We start from the raw sequence: 18,124 nt of genomic DNA, 5'->3' as shown, positions 1-18,124 counted from the left end.
CACCTTGTAGAATTATTCCCCATTTTTTATGACTCACAACGCTGCAGACTGAAGTTCCTCGTCGATCTATTCAGCCTCTCCGAATGTTTACAAGCATATTTCAGCAGCTATCAACCTGACGACTCAAACCCTGAAGTTTATGCTTTTTTTTGACAGCCATCCATGAGTTTTGACGCCTCATAGGTGTGGTGGATGATGATTCACACGGGCCTCGGGATGTACCACCTCCGCCCCTTGTTGGAATGCTTAGCAGCTCACGGACAAAAGAAACCTGTTGTGCACGGGGGAAGATAACAAAAAAAGATATACGTCTGAGTGCGTTCATGTGGTATGCGTTCAGAATTGGGAGTGGTGAGACAGGTACCTCCCTCAGACGTCTCACCTGCGTAGGCAGCTGTTGGTCGTCGACATGCACTGTGCTGGTTGAGCTGTTCAGAGAGAGCTCAGTGGAGAGCGAACCCACGGTGCACCCAGAGAAGACACAACTTAAACATCCCAACGCTAGAGTAAGTATGTGTGTTTGTTGTTTGAATGATGCAGCTGTTTACTAAACTAAGTACTAGTTACCAGAGTGTTAATGTGTGAGTTTAGCCGACGCAGCAAATTGTAGATTAGTGAGCTTTGAATAGACAAAACAACAAAGGTCTGTCTAACTCTTTATTTTCAGTATTAGGTTTAATGTTAATGTTTAAATCCAGGCTGAAAACAGTTCTATTTGACAACTGAAAGTATTTTATCTGCACTCTTCTCTTTTAATATAATTAATTCATGATTATTTTTATGTTTTTATGGAATGATTTTATTTGCCTTTTTGTAAGCTGTAAAGCACTTTGAATTGCCTTGTGTACGAATTGTGCTCTATAAATAAACTTGCCTTGCCTAATGCCAAGTTTGAATTTCACTTTAGTGTTCAGTTTTAACGTGATCTTAGCGATGCCGTATGTTCAGTCCTTTGTTTTCTGTTTGTGGACATTTTGTAAGAGAATATGATTTGAGTCCATGCATAATGTCCTGTTAGAATGTAGTTGGACAGGACTGGCAAGGTGTGGCACAGCATGCAGGCTCAGAAGAAGGCAATGCAGTCGGGCAAAGGAAGAAATGCTCCATTGGAACGAAAGCTTCGGTTTAGCTTAGTTCTTGTTAACTCAAGTGAGAGGCTGGAGAGAAAGGATCAGAGAGTCCCGCGCTTATCTCAGATGAGAGCGCATCAAAAGGAATCACATCACGCATGTTGGTTTAGACGTCACTGCATTTCAGATGAGATGAGTAAACGCCTACCCGTATAATTCTCCAGTTTTATTTGCGTGTGGTTTCATCTTCTAAAAGTCAAACATTTGGACAAAGGCACAAGTATGATGGCAATCTGAAAACACACCTTTTGGTTGTTTGGTGTTGCTTCCCATCAAAGAGAACCAGTAATCTTCGGTTCTGAAATACATTCAGCATACTTGACCCTCTCTCTCTCTTTCCAGCAATGAGTGAACTTTTGAGAGGGACCTCGCCCCCAGAGCTGAGCCTTATTCTCCTGGGAAACATCGGCTGTGGAAAGACGTCCTCGGCAGACAACATCCTGGGCCAGCTGTCCCCCTTCTCCTCCAACGCCTCCAGGAGCTGCCAGCTGCGACAGGGCACCACCGAGGGCCGAAGTGTGGCGTTGGTGGAGGCGCCGAGATGGTACTGGACCGGCGGCAAGATGGAGGACAGTGTGAGGAAGGAGACGCAGCGGGCGATGACGCTGGTCGCCCCGGGCCCTCATGCCATCCTGCTGCTGGTGCCCGTGAGCCAATTCACTGAGGTGGGTTGTGGACTCATTATGTCTCATTTACTCATGCAGTCATCTGTGCTATAGTTTTGGTAGTTTTAAAAAAAGTAAAAGATATTCTTTCTTTTTTGTTTAATTATAGAAAATGAAACGTCTTGATCAATGTTGGTATACAAGGTGCATATGTGAATAAAAGTCCTAATATTAGTCAAATTTCTCTTTCTCAGATGGAGGGTCTTGTGCCTGCAGAGCTGGAGGAGGTGTTTGGGGAGGAGGCGCTGGGTCACACCATAGTCCTTCTGACCTGTGGGGACTACTTGATGGGAAAAACAGTGGAGGTATGAGAGTTGGTCACGCTCTCTGTGGTGTGCTGAGATATGCATTTCAAGCACTCGAAGGACTTTCAATAGTAAAAATTAAAGTTACGTGTATCCTGCGATTCATCTTGAGCTTTGCCTTTGAGTTTTAAATGAGTCGGCCAGTCTTGTGACACACTGGCACAGGAAAGAGAGCCATTAAAAAATGGGCCGCAGGCCTTAGTTTGGATACCCCTGGTCTAAAATTTCCTCTAACTCATTTTGTGTTTACTTTGCGAGATACCTGCTGCTTCTCCTTCAGACATCTTTGCACCATTTCCTCGCCGTTCAATGTGTCCAATGTGGACTAAGCAGCTGGTGTTATGAGAGAGAGAGAGAGGCAAGGCAAGTTTATTTAAAGAGCACCATTTGTACACAAGGCAATTCAAAGTGCTTTACAGCTACATAAAATTACAAAAAGACAAATAAAATCATTCCGTAAAAATAATCATTAATTAATTATATTAAAAGCGAAGAGTGCAGATAAAATACTTTCAGTTGTCAAATAGAACTGTTTTCAGCCTGGATGTAAACATTGTCAGAGTTGAGGCCTGTCTCACATCTTCTGGAAGACTGTTCCAGATTTTAGCATAAAAGTGAAACGCAGCCTCCCCGTGTTTAGTCCTGACTCTGGACCAGCAGGAGACCACTCCCTGAGCTTCTCAGAGCCCGAGATGGTTCATATGGCTCGAACATGTCACACATGTACTTTGGTGCTAGACCATGAAGAGATGTGTACACAAGCAGAGCTGTTTTAAAGTGTATTATCTGAGCAACAGGAAGCCAGTGCAAAGACCTGAGCACTGGACTAATATGGTCGTATTTCCTGGTTCTAGTCAGGACTCGAGCAGCAGCGTTCTGGATGTACTGCAGCTGTCTTACAGCTCGTTTAGAGCCCAGTGAGCAGGCCGTTACAGTAGTCTAACCTGCTGGAGACAAACGCATGGATTAGTCTCTCCAAGTCTGGTTTAGACACTATTCCTTTGATTTTGGCAATGTTTTTTAGATGGTAAAAAACTGTTGATGTTATTGATTTAATGTGGCTGTTAAAGTTCATTTCTTAGTCCAATATTACCCCTAGATTTCTAACCTGATTTTTAGGTTTTAGAGAGAGAGAGTCTCAAGGTGACTGATAACACTTTCTCTTTGTTTCTGTGGGCCACAGACAATGATTTCAGTTGTGTCTGAGTTTAGCTGGAGAAAAATGTTTTGCATCCACACACTGATCTGTTCGATGCAGTGACAAAGTAAATATACAGGCCCATATTCACCTGCCGTCAGTGACACGTAGACCTGAGTGTCATCTGCATAGTAGTGGTAGGACACGTTATAGCTGCGTATTAGCTGGCCTAATGTAAGCATGTACAGATTGAATAATAGGGGTCCTAGGATTGACCCCTGTGGAAACCCACGGGTCAAAGCCATTTGGTCTGAGACACAGTTACCAATTTCAACAAAATACATCCTGTCCTCGAGATAGGACTTGAACCAGTTTAGAGCAGTACCAGAGATTCCCACCCAGTTTTCTAACCTCTGTAATAAGATCCCATGGTCAACTGTGTCAAAGGCAGTGCTCAGGTCCAGCAGAACTAAGACTGAGACTTTGCCTGCGTCTGTGTTCAGGCGGATATCATTTGTCACCTTGAAAGATCGAGAGAGAGAGAGACACACGTTGGAAATTGTACAATGTTTTCCACAGGAATACCTGCAGAAAGAACACCCAGGCCTGAGGACGATGATCGAGCGCTGCGGGGGGAGGTACCATGTCTTCAATAATCGCCAGCGACAGAACAGGGAGCAGGTCAGCGAGCTGCTGGAGAAGGTGAGACGTCTGCGTGTGGAGCCATTAACAGACCAGCATCAGGGGTCCAGTTTGAGCACACGTGTTCATCAGTTCTCAGACTGATCTCAGAGTCCGGTTTGGTGTCTACTTAATTTGAGATTTTTGTGAAGAACATTTTAAAATCCTCAGCGGAAATATTCTGTATTCATAACATACAGCATGTGGAGGAACTCTTTGTTTTGTCTGAGCGTTCATGTCTCGGCAACGCCCCGTTTCACAATCACAATCACACCCAGACGCAGTCTGGACAAGTTTGAATAATTAGGCTGCTTGCAGCATGTCTTTGACTGACGTAGGAATTGGTTCCACAATGGAGATTCATTGCAGGAATTCTAAAACATGGCACTATAATTGTTAATGTCAGGATGGGCGACACAATTCCTAAATGTATTGTTTGTTGATTTATCCAACAGGTGGACAATATGGTGACAAAAAATGGTGTTTTATATATGAAAACTGCCCAGGAGAGAGAGCTGGCGCAACGAGTGAAGGAAAGAAAGCGAGAACTTCTGGAAAGTTACAGAGCTCAAAGGGATGAGAGAAGAGAGACCGTTGCTTCAACGCACATCCCAGACACGGATTCACGGAGGACTGTGGAGTACAGTGCCGCCTCAGAGAGGAGGGAGGAGAGGGAGGAGAGGGAGGAGAGGGAGGAGAGGGAGAAGATGGAGAAGATGGAGGGAAGAGTGGGCGTGAGCCAGAGATCCAACGGGCTTCATTCAAGTCCAGCACCAGAGCCACACAATGACAGGCCGGCCAACAGGACGCCCAGTTTCAGACTGAATGCAGGTAAATATTTGCATTTTTGTACCCGATGTTGTTCGAAATCACAAAGTTGAGTAAAAAACAAAAAGATGAAAAATGTATGTGAGCACAAAACAGGACTAATATTTACTGTTTTTCCTCTGTAGATGGAGCTATACTCTCACAAATGTCTGAAGTTAAATCGACTCCAAAATTGGTCACAACTTGTGAGTCACAGGGCCTCTCTGTCTCGTATGATGTCACCTAAAAGTGCACTCTTATTATGTAAGATGTCTTAAAAAAATGTATATTAAACTCCAAATTTCCCCTGATTGTTTTTTAGTTCACCACAGAATGAACAGCTTCGAAGAGAGATCCCCCGAGGCGTCTCCTACCTCCTCTCCTCATTCACCCGTCTTTTCCTCCTCCTCCTCCTCGTCGACCTTCGACCCCTCTCCCGCCTCGTTCCCCTCACCCGCCTCTCCTTCCTCATTCGCCGCATCGCCCTCGCCTTCGTCCTCTTCGGAGCTGCGCCTGGTGCTGCTCGGGCGAACTGGAGCGGGGAAGAGTGCAGCTGGCAACAACATACTGGGGCGGGAGGAGTTCGAGTCCCGACCGGACAGCCTCAGCGCCATCACTCAAGAGTGTGAGAAAAAAAAAGCGCTGTTTGAAGGAAGACAGGTATGTGATTTAAGATGCGGTTTGCTTTACCTTTTTCATTTTGCTTTCAGCTCCCTCCCTAGAAATCTGATCTTTGATATGCTGCTTGCTTTGTGTCATAAAACAATCGTCCTGATTTCCCCCAACCAACTTACCACATCGCTGCGCGTGTCTCCTCTCTCTCCTGCAGGTGGCGGTGGTGGATACCCCAGACTGGTTCAACTCGGAGCAAACTCCAGATGAGGTGCGAGCTCAGATCTCCTCCTGCGTGGCGTTGTCCAGTCCTGGTCCGCACGCCTTCCTCCTGTGCGTCCCTTTAGACCAGCCTGCAAAGACCGAGCTGCAGGCCCTCGAGGCCCTCGAGACTGTCTTTGGCCCCGAGGCGGTCCAGAGACACACTCTGCTGCTCTTCACTTACGTAGATAAACTGAGGGAGAGCGAGAAGGCAGGGAAAGACAGCGTGGAGGCGTACATCGGCGGTCAGCGGGGGGATTTGTTGAAGCTCGTGGAGAAATGCGGGGACAGGTTTCATGTGCTGGAGCAGAGAGGAGGAGGTGGGGGGGGCGGCAGGAATGTGGCAGAGCTGCTGGAGAAGGTGGATCAGATGGTGAAGGAAGGTGGAGGACAGTGCTACTGCAATCCTGCGTTTCAGGAGGCGGAGAACAAAATGAGGCAGAGGCAGGTAGAGATAGCGAGGGAGAGACGGAGGGGGAAACAAGAGCCAGACGGACAGCTCAGATCTAACATGCAGGTGCTTTATCCCTACATGCAGCCTCTGGCCGAGGCAGAAGAGGAAGTGAGAGAGGATGAGATTGAGCAGACAAGGAATGAGGCGGAGATGATTGTAAAAACGATGAATATCGAGAGCCTTCCTCCCATTACGCGTTCCACTTTGTCCCCTTCACTTCTCCACTCCGTCATGGAGAAAATGAAGTTGAGCGCAAAGATGGTACCCAAACTGTTGGCGGATAGCTCTGTGTGGGTCGGCGAGGGAGCAAAGAAGGTGAAGGGTAGTCCTGTTTGGGGGACAGTCGGCAGCGGGGCACAAAACGTCCACAAGAAGCTTGTCGATAGTTCTGTATGGGGGAAGGTGGGAGCAAGTGCCGGACATGTGTCCAAACTGGTAGGAGATCGAGTTCCCAAGGTGATGGTGGACGGTTCTGCGTGGGTGGGCTCTGGAGCAAAATCAGTAGCGGCTAGTCCAATGTGGGGGAAAGTTGGATCGGGGGCCACAGTAGTGGCGGGCAGGTCCATGCGTGCCGGAGCTGGGATTGGAGCCGGGGCAAAGAATTTGGCGCAGAGTCCCATGTGGGGAAAAGTGGGATCCGGGGCCAAAACTGGAGCTAAACTGATGGCTGAAGGCTCGGTGCGACTTGGAGCTGGCATCGGCGCCGGTGCAAAGAAGGCGGCGCAGAGTCCAGTGTGGGGGAAAGTTGGCTCCGGGGCCAAAGCAGGGGCCAAGATGGTGGCGAACAGCTCCGTGTGGCAGAAAATTGGGACTACTGCAAAACAGGTGCCCATGGAAGTCATAGGGGGCGCACTGCTTTGTCTGGTGCTCGGCGTGGTGTTGGGGGGTGCGATCGGCGGAGCTATCGGGGCAGCTGCTGGGTCGGCGGTAACCGCGGTGGGCAGATGGAAATACGGCAACAAAAGCGCGACAGAAAAGACGGAAGAAGCAGCGAAGAACTTGGAGGGAACGGTGAACGACAGCATCGACTCTCTGGGGAAACGAGGAGAGAAAGTATTGAAAACTGAATGAACGGTGGAACAGATCGTGTATTTAAAATGTTTAACAGATGTGAAAACCCTTTTTAGTTAAAAAACAGTGGCACTATGGCTTTTGTTTTTATTTTGACAGATTGACAATCTTTGTTTCCTTTCTCTACACAAATATACCACAAGTTGATTCCGAACTTCATTCTATTATTTGTTTAAGTTTCATTCCAGCATCTAAGGAATGAGGATGAGTTTTCTTCTTTTTTTCAAAGGGCGAAGTTTACTCTCACTAAACTTGTTTCAATCAAATTTGTTATTGAAAAGGATAAGATTTGTCTTCTATTCTCGACGTGTCAAATACTGTAAGAAAATAAAAATGCAATTCATCTTCAGTTTATTGTTATTTTCTGTCCAATCTCTTAATGCAAGTGGTGCATTCAAGGTGAATTTAAACTTGATTAAACGTATTATCAGTCACTTCTCCCCCCCCAATACTGTGCCACTTGTACTTAATTTACATACTTAAATTAATTATTTGTCTGTTTAGAGTGTCACGATGCAAATATAACACACTGTTTTATCATGACTTTCACAAAACATAATGTACTTGTTCCACACTGACTTTGTTTACTAAACCCGCATGTCCACTCTTCATATGGGACGAGCCGTTCCTAGTGTGGGCGTGACGGATGGAGTCGAGCTGGTATTTCTGTGTGCAAGTGAGTGTACCAAGAGGGGCTCGACGGAGGGGTGGAGGCAAGGACATTATCTCTCAGTCCCAGGCTGCCCGCCATCACCCTGCCTGGCCTCCTGTATCAAGAGGAGAGAAGTGTGTCGACCTTCTCTTTCAGGTTTCAGTTTCCTGACCCATCTCATTGCAAAAGATGTTCAGATGATTTCTAAATGTCTTTGAAAAACGATATTGACAAAAGTGTTGCCCTATGCGTGACCCCTGCCTCAGTCCTCTCTGTGGTTTCATAACGAAGCAGCAGAAGGAGGTGTGTGTGTGTGTGGGGGGGGGGGGGGCAGAACAGCCTGGCACAGCTTAGCGGGCCAGAGGCAGCCGTATGGCAGCGTTGTGAAAGCAGCTCTTCCTGTCGTGTGGTCCTGAAACCGGGTGTGTCGGGGTTCCCAGAGCATCCTGGTGGCTGTATTCTTCTTTTTGGTTGTTCCTCTCCCATGCAGTCGCACACACACACACACACACACACACACAAACACCCCTCCTCCAGCAGGAAACTCGTTGGCCGTCTATGAGACAGCACTAACTGAAGGCGTTTCCTGGCAGAGAGACACCAGCTGCAGGAGCCCCAAACTTCTTCTCACTTATGCAACCCCCCCCCCCCCCCCCCCCCCCCCCCTCCCCCCTTCTCCTACCGCATCCCACATCCACCCTGACCTTCCTCACACAACCGCACACTTGCAATTGTTGCCGTTACATAAATCTTTTGACGCACAGACAGACATGTAGCATTGGAGTAGACCTCCATTTACTCGAGTACTGGACTTTTTTCTGTTACTTTGGAGGCTGCTTCTACTCCACTAGCCGACACGCCAGGCAAATATTGTACATTTCACTCCACTATTTATTAAACATGCAGATTCAGGTAGTAGTAATACAAACTATAAATCAACTATCAATGTATTGCTTTAGTCTACTGACTACAACTACGAAATGAATAACACACACAAGCACAACCCCTGTGCAAAATGCAACCTCTTTTTTGTTATTTTATTAGATATTAGTTATTGCTTCAATTCTTTTATATTTATTGTTATATATTGCATATTTTATGTATATTCTTTTAAATGCACTATTTCTTTTGTTTCTTTTATGGAGCCTTGTGTTACTGCAGTGACAATAAACATCTTGAATCTAATTTGAATGAACTCCATCAACTGCAGCACAAGTGATGCATCAATAACGATCATCGGGGGTGGAAGTAACGTACATGTACCCTCGTTACTGGAACAGAGTGGTTTATTGTATACTTGTACTTTGAGTTTTACTTAAGTAGCTTAGAAAGTATTGTACTTGATCCATTGAAAGTCACATGCAAAAAATGATGAACATGTTATAAATGTTTAAGTTCACGCCTCGCGTGGGTCTAACGTCTAATTCACGTGGGGTGAATCTGAGGAGCGCAGTGGGACCAGAGAGCCAGGTGGACTGGCTATACTGGGACAGAGCCGTGTGTGGACTGGCTATACTGGGACAGAGCCGTGTGTGGACTGGCTATACTGGGACAGAGCCGTGTGTGGACTGGCTATACTGGGACAGAGCTCTGTGTGGACTGGCTGGACTGGGACAGAGCTCTGTGTGGACTGGCTATACTGGGACAGAGCTCTGTGTGGACTGGCTGGACTGGGACAGAGCTCTGTGTGGACTGGCTAGACTGGGACAGAGCTCTGTGTGGACTGGCTATACTGGGACAGAGCTCTGTGTGGACTGGCTGGACTGGGACAGAGCTCTGTGTGGACTGGCTAGACTGGGACAGAGCTCTGTGTGGACTGGCTATACTGGGACAGAGCTCTGTGTGGACTGGCTATACTGGGACAGAGCTCTGTGTGGACTGGCTGGACTGGGACAGAGCTCTGTGTGGACTGGCTGGACTGGGACAGAGCTCTGTGTGGACTGGCTATACTGGGACAGAGCTCTGTGTGGACTGGCTAGACTGGGACAGAGCTCTGTGTGGACTGGCTGGACTGGGACAGAGCTCTGTGTGGACTAGCTAGACTGGGACAGAGCTCTGTGTGGACTGGCTATACTGGGACAGAGCTCTGTGTGGACTGGCTGGACTGGGACAGAGCTCTGTGTGGACTGGGTTCCATTGTGCTTTGAGAAGGAACGAGCAGAGAAGCTGACCCCGAAGGTCAGACAGGCGAGTCCAACAACACTGACTGGACTCCCCGTGTTAACAACGTAACGTTAATTACGTGTGTGTAAAGCTGTGCGGGCTCTCCTTTGCCGTGTGTGTATATGGCCGCCGTCGATGGGGAGTTAATATTGTTTTCAGAGTTTTGTCTCTTTTCTGGTTAATTCTTGTGAATCTAATCTGAGGATGGCCGTTGTATATTTATATAACTGATGAGCAGTTGTATGCACAGACTTGCAGAGTGACATCTGGTTGTTGTGGGTCAGAAGGGGTCTTGATATTCAACAGGTGACATTTAATGCGATCTATTTTGTATTTCTTTTGTACATTTGGACAATTTTGCATAATGATTACTTTTACCTTTGGTACTGAAAATATTTGTTTTATAATGTTTTGATGCTGATACCTTTACCTAACTACTGTTTTGAATGAAATACTTTGAACTCTGATATTGCTACTCTTACTTGAGTAAAATAGTACTTCTTCCACCACTGAAAACATGTACACCCTAAACCAGCGGCCCTGGAAGACGTCCTGGGACAACAGTTAAAGCAATTTTGTATTTACATTTTTCTTCCAGAGCTGGCAAGTCACACTATTGTCATCAAACAGTTATATTTACCGTCAGGAAAACACACCACTCACTCTTTGTTTTTTAAAGATGTTTTTTAACACATGGCTTACCTACAAGTTGTTTAAAATAAGCATTAAAATTAAATATTACATACCTCTTCCCCAGTAACATGGCATTTATACATCTAACATCTAAGATCTTCTCACACTTTGAGGATACACAAAATGTTCCCTAAACATTTTGGATGTGTTGAGAAATCGTGCTGACGAGGATCAGTCTTTGGAGCGCAATAAGAGGATGTCAAATAAGGAACAGCAAACTAAAACGCACTTTATTTCTGTCTGGCACAAGTGTGTCACAATGTGAGGGGCGGTACCATCTGCCTCGCCTCTCTGACAATGACATTGAAAACTGGAAACTTTGCAGAGCATTCTACAGTCGTCCCCATAATGGTACTGGGGCCATGCGGATTCTTTACATGTATGAGTCTGCATTCAGACCACAACAATAAGACATCTGGTGTTTGACCCTCTTGTGAGAGATTTAACGTGTGTACGTGTATTTCTTCTGTTCTGTTCCTGTTTTGCATAATTCACCGCGTTCATTGGCATTGTTAGACATGTAATGTTTGACAAAGGAACATTGTGACCTTATTTGGATATAGAATGCGTTTCGAGTCTTTTTGAGTGTTCTGTGAGGTTTCGTGCCTCTCAACTTGCCCCGCAGCACAGATACGCTTGAAAAAGACATCGAGACAAAGATGTCTCCGAACATCCACCCCCTACCTATTTCATTATACGTGGAAGTTGAAGAGAAAATCACAATTGTTCCTCAAACACTTTGGGTGTGTAGCGATAACGGCGTGTCCTGTCCGTCACCGTGACATTAACACATCTCTGTTCGCCGTCTTCTGGTGTCACCGCTCATCATTTGTGGCTGCCACCATCCTTATCTGACCCTTGACCTTTCCCAGAATGCCGTTGGTCACCAAAGAGGTCTTAGCCCCGAAGCTCTCCTCACTCTCCGTGTCGCCATAGCAACTGGATGTGGCCGGGGAGTTAGCCAGAGCAATGACCGAGTCGGTTGAGTCTCTGTCTCTGCGGAGTGAGGCGGGACGGGCCGAGGGTGGCGTGGTGGCGTGGGACGGAGGAGGGGTGTCGCACTGAAAAAGACGGTTCTGTTTATTACTGTCCAACCCGGCCGCGGCTCTCTCGTCCTCGTCCTCAGCCGAGTCCCCGCCCTGGTCCTGGGCCTGGTCGTTGAGCAGCGTGACCAAGAAGTTGATGTATTTGACAGCCAGACGGAGGATCTCGTTCTTGCTGAGCTTCTTGTCGGGTGGATGTGTGGGAATGAGCTTCCTCAGCTCGGAGAAAGCCCCGTTCACGTTTTGCTGTCGCCAGCGTTCACGACTGTTGGTGAAGACACGGCGAGCGATTTTCTGAGGAGGGCCTGTTAGACACACATAATCACTGTCTGAGTGAGCAGGGCCTTAAAGAACATAAGCAGAGGTTAATATATATGATTATTGTCAACAAATCCCATAAATAGAACAACAATGAAATCCCACTGACAAGTCTTGTGTGGCCAAAGCCTGATCGTATTCCCCAAAACTATTAAAGACGTCAATGAGCCACACTGTTGCACTGGGACATCCTCATTCATTACACTGAACATTCGCACATCCGCCTTGCTGCAGGGAATAATCACTAGAGCGCCAATTGTGTATTAATCCACCGCTGAAAATAGTCCCCCGACAAATACACTTTTTACTCCTGTTAAGTTACATTTTCTAAAAACTACAGTGCCCTGCTGTTTTAGGAAACTAACTTTGAAAAAAAAAAAAAAACGTAATATGTATGTATCTATGACTTTGGCCTGAAAGAGGTTAAGGAGGTTAAGGAAGTAGGAAAGTACTGACACGGCTTTGCCGTCAGTTTTCTTCATAAGATCATTGACAATAAGGCAAACCCAAAACATCGGCAATCTTATCTTTTAAATACATTGGATATTAATCTTCTCCGTGTCGTGAGCAGCAATCACATCAATGCAATTTAAAACATATTGATGCTGATGGCTCAATTCTGTATTTGGTCACACAACTCACAGTCATTGATCTCCATCTCAAAGTGTGACGAGGGTCTTCTCTTGATGCGGCTGCTGCTGATGACGCCGTAGTTTCCTCCCGAGGGACTCAGGAAAGAACTAAAGATAAAAACACAGCAAAATGTGTGAAAATGTGCATTCACAATCAAGTGCAGCTAAATACATTCTTTAAAAAAATACAGTTTACAATGTTAAGTCACTCCAGCATCTCTGTCCTAAAAAAAGAAAGACATTTCGGGGAGTGGATGGAGAAGAAGATGGTGGAAGCCATTAACTGCGGTGTGAGTATGTGTGTGGCGTTGATTGAGTGTGCATGCAGAGCTTTATCCCAGTCTCATTTAGTCTGCTCACTAGCTGATTCTACTTCAGGGGGATGAAATAGATCAATGTTTCCTGCTACAGACAGACCACAGAGAAGTGAAGAGGGAATCTTATTCCCAGACCTGCATGACAGATGGTGAAATTGTAGATGTAGGAAGAAGAAGAAAAAAGCCACAGTTTTACATAGCTGATACTTCTTTGTCACGGAGAGATGGTGCGGAGAATAGATGTAGGAGGGCTCTGATAGAGTCTGCAAATTAATGCCTTTCTTCATGAGAGTAAGCAAAGCGTTGCCAACACACAAATAACGCTATTAACGTTCTGTTTTGTAGTCTAAATTATGCTGCAATTAAAAGAAAATGTTTGTTTTTTCTCCAAAAGTGACATTTCTTTCTTTTATTCTGCGACAAAACGCACACAGAAAAGAAACCGTGATGCAATTTGTGTTCAGCGACCAAATGTCACGATGAGTACATTTAGCATGAGCAATGTGAAGTCCCTTCATAACTGCACACATCCTGCTGTCAGTTTTGCATAACTGCTCAGCGTAGCCACAATTAATCACCATGGGAAGTCGTGAAATCCAAGCAGTTGAGGTTTCATATGAAACGGGAAATTGTTACCAACGAGGCGCTATCACCTGTTATTCCTGTTATCTCAGGAAAGTGTGCTCTGGTAGCTTTGCATCGCCTGGTGAAAAGGACGTGATTGAGCATGTGGCATTTGTGTGTCTCCTATTTAATATACTGTTTAATTTTTAATATACTGTTTGATACTCCGTACGTTCCATTATAATATTTTTCCATCAATGCATCCAAATGCAACTCCCATAAGTATGAAACTGAACTGAAGATTATTTTATACACAATCTGCTCATAACATTGTGATATCAGTGTTGTCTGCTTATGCTGTGGTTCCCAACCTCGGGGTCTGGACACCTCGAAGGGGTCGCAAGATAAAAATGAGGATTTACAAGATGATGAATAGGAAAGAAAAAACATTTTGTTGATTGTTTTCTGATTTTTAAAAATTGTTATTAAGGAATAGAAAACCTTTCTTCTTTTTGCCCCAAAATGTATTAAAATTAAACATTCTGAGACCGGAAAGTCACTCTGCTCAGCTTTCACGGATACATTACATACTTTACATACAGCAAAATGGTTGCGTATGGATAAATCCATATCTCCATATCTCACCTGGTGAAGAAGGGGTGTGCAGACAGGTACTGTTGAGGCAACAGGGGTCCCAGGGAGGGAGCTGAGGGGCCCCCAGAAGCTACAGAAGACCCAGAAGCTCCGAGGTCAACAATGGGCAAACAGGTCCGCTGACTGCGGCGAAGGTCCCCGTGGGGCCCGTGTAGGAGGTTGGGTATCGGGTGGAGGGCAGTCAAAGGGGTATTGGGGAGTGGCAGAGGGGGTTTGCTGTGACCGAGGCTGATGACTGGAATGTGTGGAGGAAGAGGAGAGGATGATGAGCACAAAGAGAAGGAGGCTTTGGAGGTCAGAGGCGGTACGGGGCACGTTGAGGTCTTGGCAGGCGCCGGGAGGAGCGGAGGTGGAGGGGAAAGAGTCGGGGACCCATTGGCGGAGGCAGCCGGGACTGTGGTGCTCTTTGGTCCTTTTTGGTTCTCCTCCTCCTTTCCGGTCTCCATGACGATGGGCTCAGGTGCAGCAGCTGAGTCTGCGTGGTGACCGGTTAACGCCGTCGCCGAGGCAATGGGGGACTGAATCGAGCCAGCAGAGGGGACATCCGTGCGTCCCTTGTGCCCCGTCTTGTTAGCGGGACACAGGCTGATGATGGCGCCTGAGGATGCCACGGTCTTGTTGTGGAGGAGACTGTCATGCTCCACGGAGACAAAGGATGGAGAGGAGGCGGAGGACGAGGAGGACGAGGATGAGGAGGAGAAGGGGCGAGGTAGGTCGGGGGGCGAGGCAGGTGGGCCGGTGGGGTTCAGCTTCTCCATCATGGTGGCGAATCCCCCGCTGCCCAGCGTGTGAGTCACTGTGTCTTTTATCCGTGTGTGAGAGTAAGCAACGTGTACCACCTGCAGCTCGTCCTACAGAAGTCTTTACACCTTTTCTAAACAGGTGAACGTGTCTTTTCCTTTAAACTCTTTTATTTCCTTCTCCCTAGCTCCACTTTCCTGCAGATTACACAATATTTAGCTGCTCCTCAATAGATTTTCTTTTTGATCAACCTGAAATCCTTTAGTTATCGTTGCCAGGGTCACTATGAGAGTCGTCAGTCCAGACTCCATGTGCTCCAGCGGCCCTCTGACCCAGCCTTATGACCCATCTTTTGCTGGCTGTATCTAGAGCGTGAGGAAACGTGAGCCTGTATTCATTCCCTCACTTCAACGTCTCAGAGGGTGAGGGTGACCGAAACGTTGCAGTCCTTGCAGTGTCTAATGGAGGGCTTCTCCTGCGGTGTCGTCTATGGGTGCAGCGCGGAGCCGGTGTGGTCGACGCGGTCGGATTTTGAGTGGATTTTTCTCACAGAGCATCCTGAGCAGCAGATTCCAGGTTGTGAACGTGACGTCTCTCGTGGCTGCTCTCAATGAGTCCGTCTGTTGGTGTGGATTTTAAAGGATGTGGGTCAAAAATCCTTTGCAGCGTTAAAAATGTCCCAGACCGCCGAAGATTGGGTTGATTTTAAAGAGTCTGTTGAACGAAGGAAAAACACACTCAGGATATATATTTGGTAAAGATATTGATGTATATGAAAATGTGCTAAAAGGCTATATGTTGCAGAACTTTTCAGCAGTAGTTGTTGTCGTTTGTTTTCTGCAGTTTTCATTACTGCCCGATGTTAAAATGCTGGATATGAATTCCCTGGAACTCCACTTCTTCACGCACTGACGCTCTTATGATTCGTCAGGTTTTGCAATCGCAAGTGTTCCTGTTTTGTCTTTTTCTAATGGTCATGACTTTATTTTGGACAGTTCCCTCTTTCACAATGATGCTCTCAAAGTTAGTTTCTTATCATTTAATTCTGCAGCAGTGTTTTATATACATATATATATATATTTATTGTCATATAAATATCTTAGTGGGAAGAATCTTTAGAGACGCTACGCAGAAACAATCATAGATTCATATTTAATAGGTTTCATTGTAAAATACTTTAGCTGAAAACATAATTGGCTGCACACAAGTAAGATGATCAATTTTGCTGCGGTAGCCAAGAAACAAAGCCGTTCTTCTCATATAGTTTTTTAAAGCATATTTCAATTAATAATATATAATACAGCCTTTGTCTGTATGTAGCTGTCTAGTTTGTATTAAATCCTAAACTATAATATCTTTGATCATTTTGAGAAACCTTCATGCTATTTTAATTCATTAAAATAATCTATATTAAATGTGTTGTTTTATTACACTAGATTTAAATGTGATTTGAATGACTGGTTTTTTCAATGTTTTCAATTTCAATTTTAGTAAAAGTACATATCTTATATGACTCATTTGATAGAAACGTCAATTAAATGCTATTTTATTTTTATTAAGACAATTATTATCTATCTATCTATCTCTATATCTATATCTATATATATAGATAGATAGATAGATAGATAGATAGATAGATAGATAGATAGATAGATAGATAGATAGATAGATAGATAGATAGATAGATAGATAGATGATAGATATCAGTCATGAAAAACAGTCATAAAAAATCCCACATGTAAAATAAAAAAGAACACTCATTAAAAAAGTACTCACAGATTCATTATGATAACCGGTGCGGCTCGTCTGTCTGTCATGCAAAATCCATCAGAGTTTAAGTGATCTAAGAACGCACATGTTGTATCTCCTCAGTGTTTCAGGCCCTCCTCCTCTTCCTCCTCCTCCTCCTCCTTCTTCTTCTTCTTCTTCTTCTTCTTCTTCTTCTTCTTCTTCTTCTTCTTCTTCTTCTTCTTCTTCTTCTTCTTCTTCTTCTTCTTCAGGTCGCTCACACTCCACTGCAGCCTGTCAGTGTCTGAGGTCAGATCTGTCTGACACCATTTAAAACACTCTTCAGAAGATAAAGTCCCAACTATTCACAAAGAACTTAAGTTTGATTAGAAAGCGTTGTCCAAACGCATATTTATTTTTCATGAGAAGTTGCTCCTTAGAATGAAGACGCACTCAAAGTGTGGAGATGTTCTCTGCCTCCACCTCTGTCCTTATGTCATTCTCCCCCCTCCCGCCCCCCCTTCTCTCTCTCTCCCTCTCTCTCTTTTTCCCTGTCCTGTCTATCTCTGCCTTCTCGCACTCTCCTCGCCAAGGAGACACAATGCTTTCGCTGGTTGCCAGTCGGAGAGGTCTGGAACTGGCGAGTGTGAGGTGGGAGAGAGGAGGGTGAGGGGAGAGAGAGAGGGAGAAGGGGGGAGAGAGAGGGAGCCATGTTGCAAGGAGAGTTTTCCGCTCCCTGCTGGACAAGAGGATGTGCTAGTAGAATATGGTGGCTGCTGATAAGAGCCTCAAAAGCTGCCTGTGGCCTGTAGATAAGGAACCTCCAGCACCCTCCTCCCCCTCCTCTCCCCCCTCCACCACCAATACCAACACACACACACACACACACACACACTTCTCATAACACTCGCACATACAAGCCGGTTCACGCCTCCGTGCATGTACACTCACACTTCCCACTAGACTGGTCAGTCCCAGACTTTGAAGGGATCTGGACTGTTTCCAAGAAAATATCCGCCGCTGCCCTTATATCACAATATAATGAATAGACAAAGGCGCACACACACAGAAGGCCCTTGGGGAATCACCTAATGTCTATCTATGTCTGCTCTTAATACCCGTTGTTTATAATAATATATCATGTGTATTTGTAGCAGCATTGTAAAAAAAAAGAAAACACATAATGGTCTTCTCTTCTGGATTTGAGGCCTGGATGTGAAGAAGAAGGTGAGCATGAACAAACATGGAGGAGAGAGGAGGAGCAACTGCTGGGTACACATAATTCATCTCTTATTATTATTATTATTATTATTTTTATTTTTATTATTTTTTCCTGAATAGAGCGTTTCTTTTATTACAGGGGATTATAAGATATTATTATATCTTATGTGGTTGTAATCTCAGTGGGTACATTCATCAATTTATTAATCTACACATAATTAATCCTTCGGATTTAAAATATGAGGATTTGTTATTTGTTTACCTATCACAAACT

The 18,124-nt window shown here is 45.4% G+C and overlaps 2 protein-coding genes across 5 annotated transcripts; one reads left to right on the top strand and one right to left on the bottom strand.

The window, feature by feature from the left end:
* The first annotated feature begins 397 nt into the window (after window positions 1–397).
* On the top strand, window positions 398–7,171 carry LOC117728751. Of its 2 annotated transcripts, XM_034529581.1 has the most exons (8): window positions 398–506; window positions 1,473–1,795; window positions 1,990–2,100; window positions 3,818–3,940; window positions 4,375–4,750; window positions 4,873–4,932; window positions 5,049–5,386; window positions 5,556–7,171. In XM_034529581.1, the coding sequence occupies exons 2-8, from the start codon at window positions 1,475–1,477 to the stop codon at window positions 7,122–7,124; spliced, it is 2,898 nt and encodes a 965-aa protein (XP_034385472.1). In that variant the 5' UTR covers window positions 398–506; window positions 1,473–1,474; the 3' UTR covers window positions 7,125–7,171. The 2 variants fall into 2 exon arrangements, with proteins under 2 accessions (XP_034385472.1, XP_034385480.1); XM_034529589.1 differs by lacking the exons at window positions 398–506; window positions 1,473–1,795; window positions 1,990–2,100 and adding an exon at window positions 2,108–2,463.
* A 3,665-nt stretch (window positions 7,172–10,836) lies between these two features.
* lyl1 (LYL1 basic helix-loop-helix family member) lies at window positions 10,837–17,454 on the bottom strand. Of its 3 annotated transcripts, none has more exons than XM_034538082.1 (4): window positions 16,678–17,454; window positions 14,152–15,615; window positions 12,636–12,733; window positions 10,837–12,019 (listed from the first exon to the last, which is right to left on the bottom strand). In XM_034538082.1, exons 2-4 carry the CDS (start codon window positions 14,919–14,921, stop codon window positions 11,448–11,450), a joined length of 1,440 nt encoding a protein of 479 aa, XP_034393973.1. In that variant the 5' UTR covers window positions 14,922–15,615; window positions 16,678–17,454; the 3' UTR covers window positions 10,837–11,447. The 3 variants fall into 3 exon arrangements, with proteins under 3 accessions (XP_034393973.1, XP_034393981.1, XP_034393990.1); XM_034538090.1 differs by having other exon boundaries at window positions 14,152–15,521; XM_034538099.1 differs by having other exon boundaries at window positions 10,837–11,980; window positions 16,678–17,448.
* Between the last annotated feature and the right edge of the window lie 670 nt (window positions 17,455–18,124).

Source organism: Cyclopterus lumpus, chromosome 1 (genome assembly GCF_009769545.1).
Source record: "Cyclopterus lumpus isolate fCycLum1 chromosome 1, fCycLum1.pri, whole genome shotgun sequence".
Taxonomy (NCBI): domain Eukaryota; kingdom Metazoa; phylum Chordata; class Actinopteri; order Perciformes; family Cyclopteridae; genus Cyclopterus; species Cyclopterus lumpus.
Note: the sequence above shows the minus strand (reverse complement) of the source record. Positions and strands in the feature narration are given on the sequence as shown.

Excerpts from the sequence above, each read along its gene's own strand:
- LOC117728751 (XM_034529581.1), top strand. The coding sequence starts at position 1,475 with ATGAGTGAACTTTTGAGAGGGACCTCGCCCCCAGAGCTGAGCCTTATT. Across the intron at positions 2,101-3,817 it reads TGATGGGAAAAACAGTGGAG|GAATACCTGCAGAAAGAACA; the intron begins GTATGAGAGTTG and ends TGTTTTCCACAG. Across the intron at positions 4,933-5,048 it reads TCCAAAATTGGTCACAACTT|TTCACCACAGAATGAACAGC; the intron begins GTGAGTCACAGG and ends ATTGTTTTTTAG.
- lyl1 (XM_034538082.1), bottom strand. The coding sequence starts at position 14,921 with ATGATGGAGAAGCTGAACCCCACCGGCCCACCTGCCTCGCCCCCCGAC. Across the intron at positions 12,734-14,151 it reads GCACACCCCTTCTTCACCAG|TTCTTTCCTGAGTCCCTCGG; the intron begins GTGAGATATGGA and ends TTTTATCTTTAG. Across the intron at positions 12,020-12,635 it reads TGAGATGGAGATCAATGACT|GCCCTGCTCACTCAGACAGT; the intron begins GTGAGTTGTGTG and ends ATGTTCTTTAAG.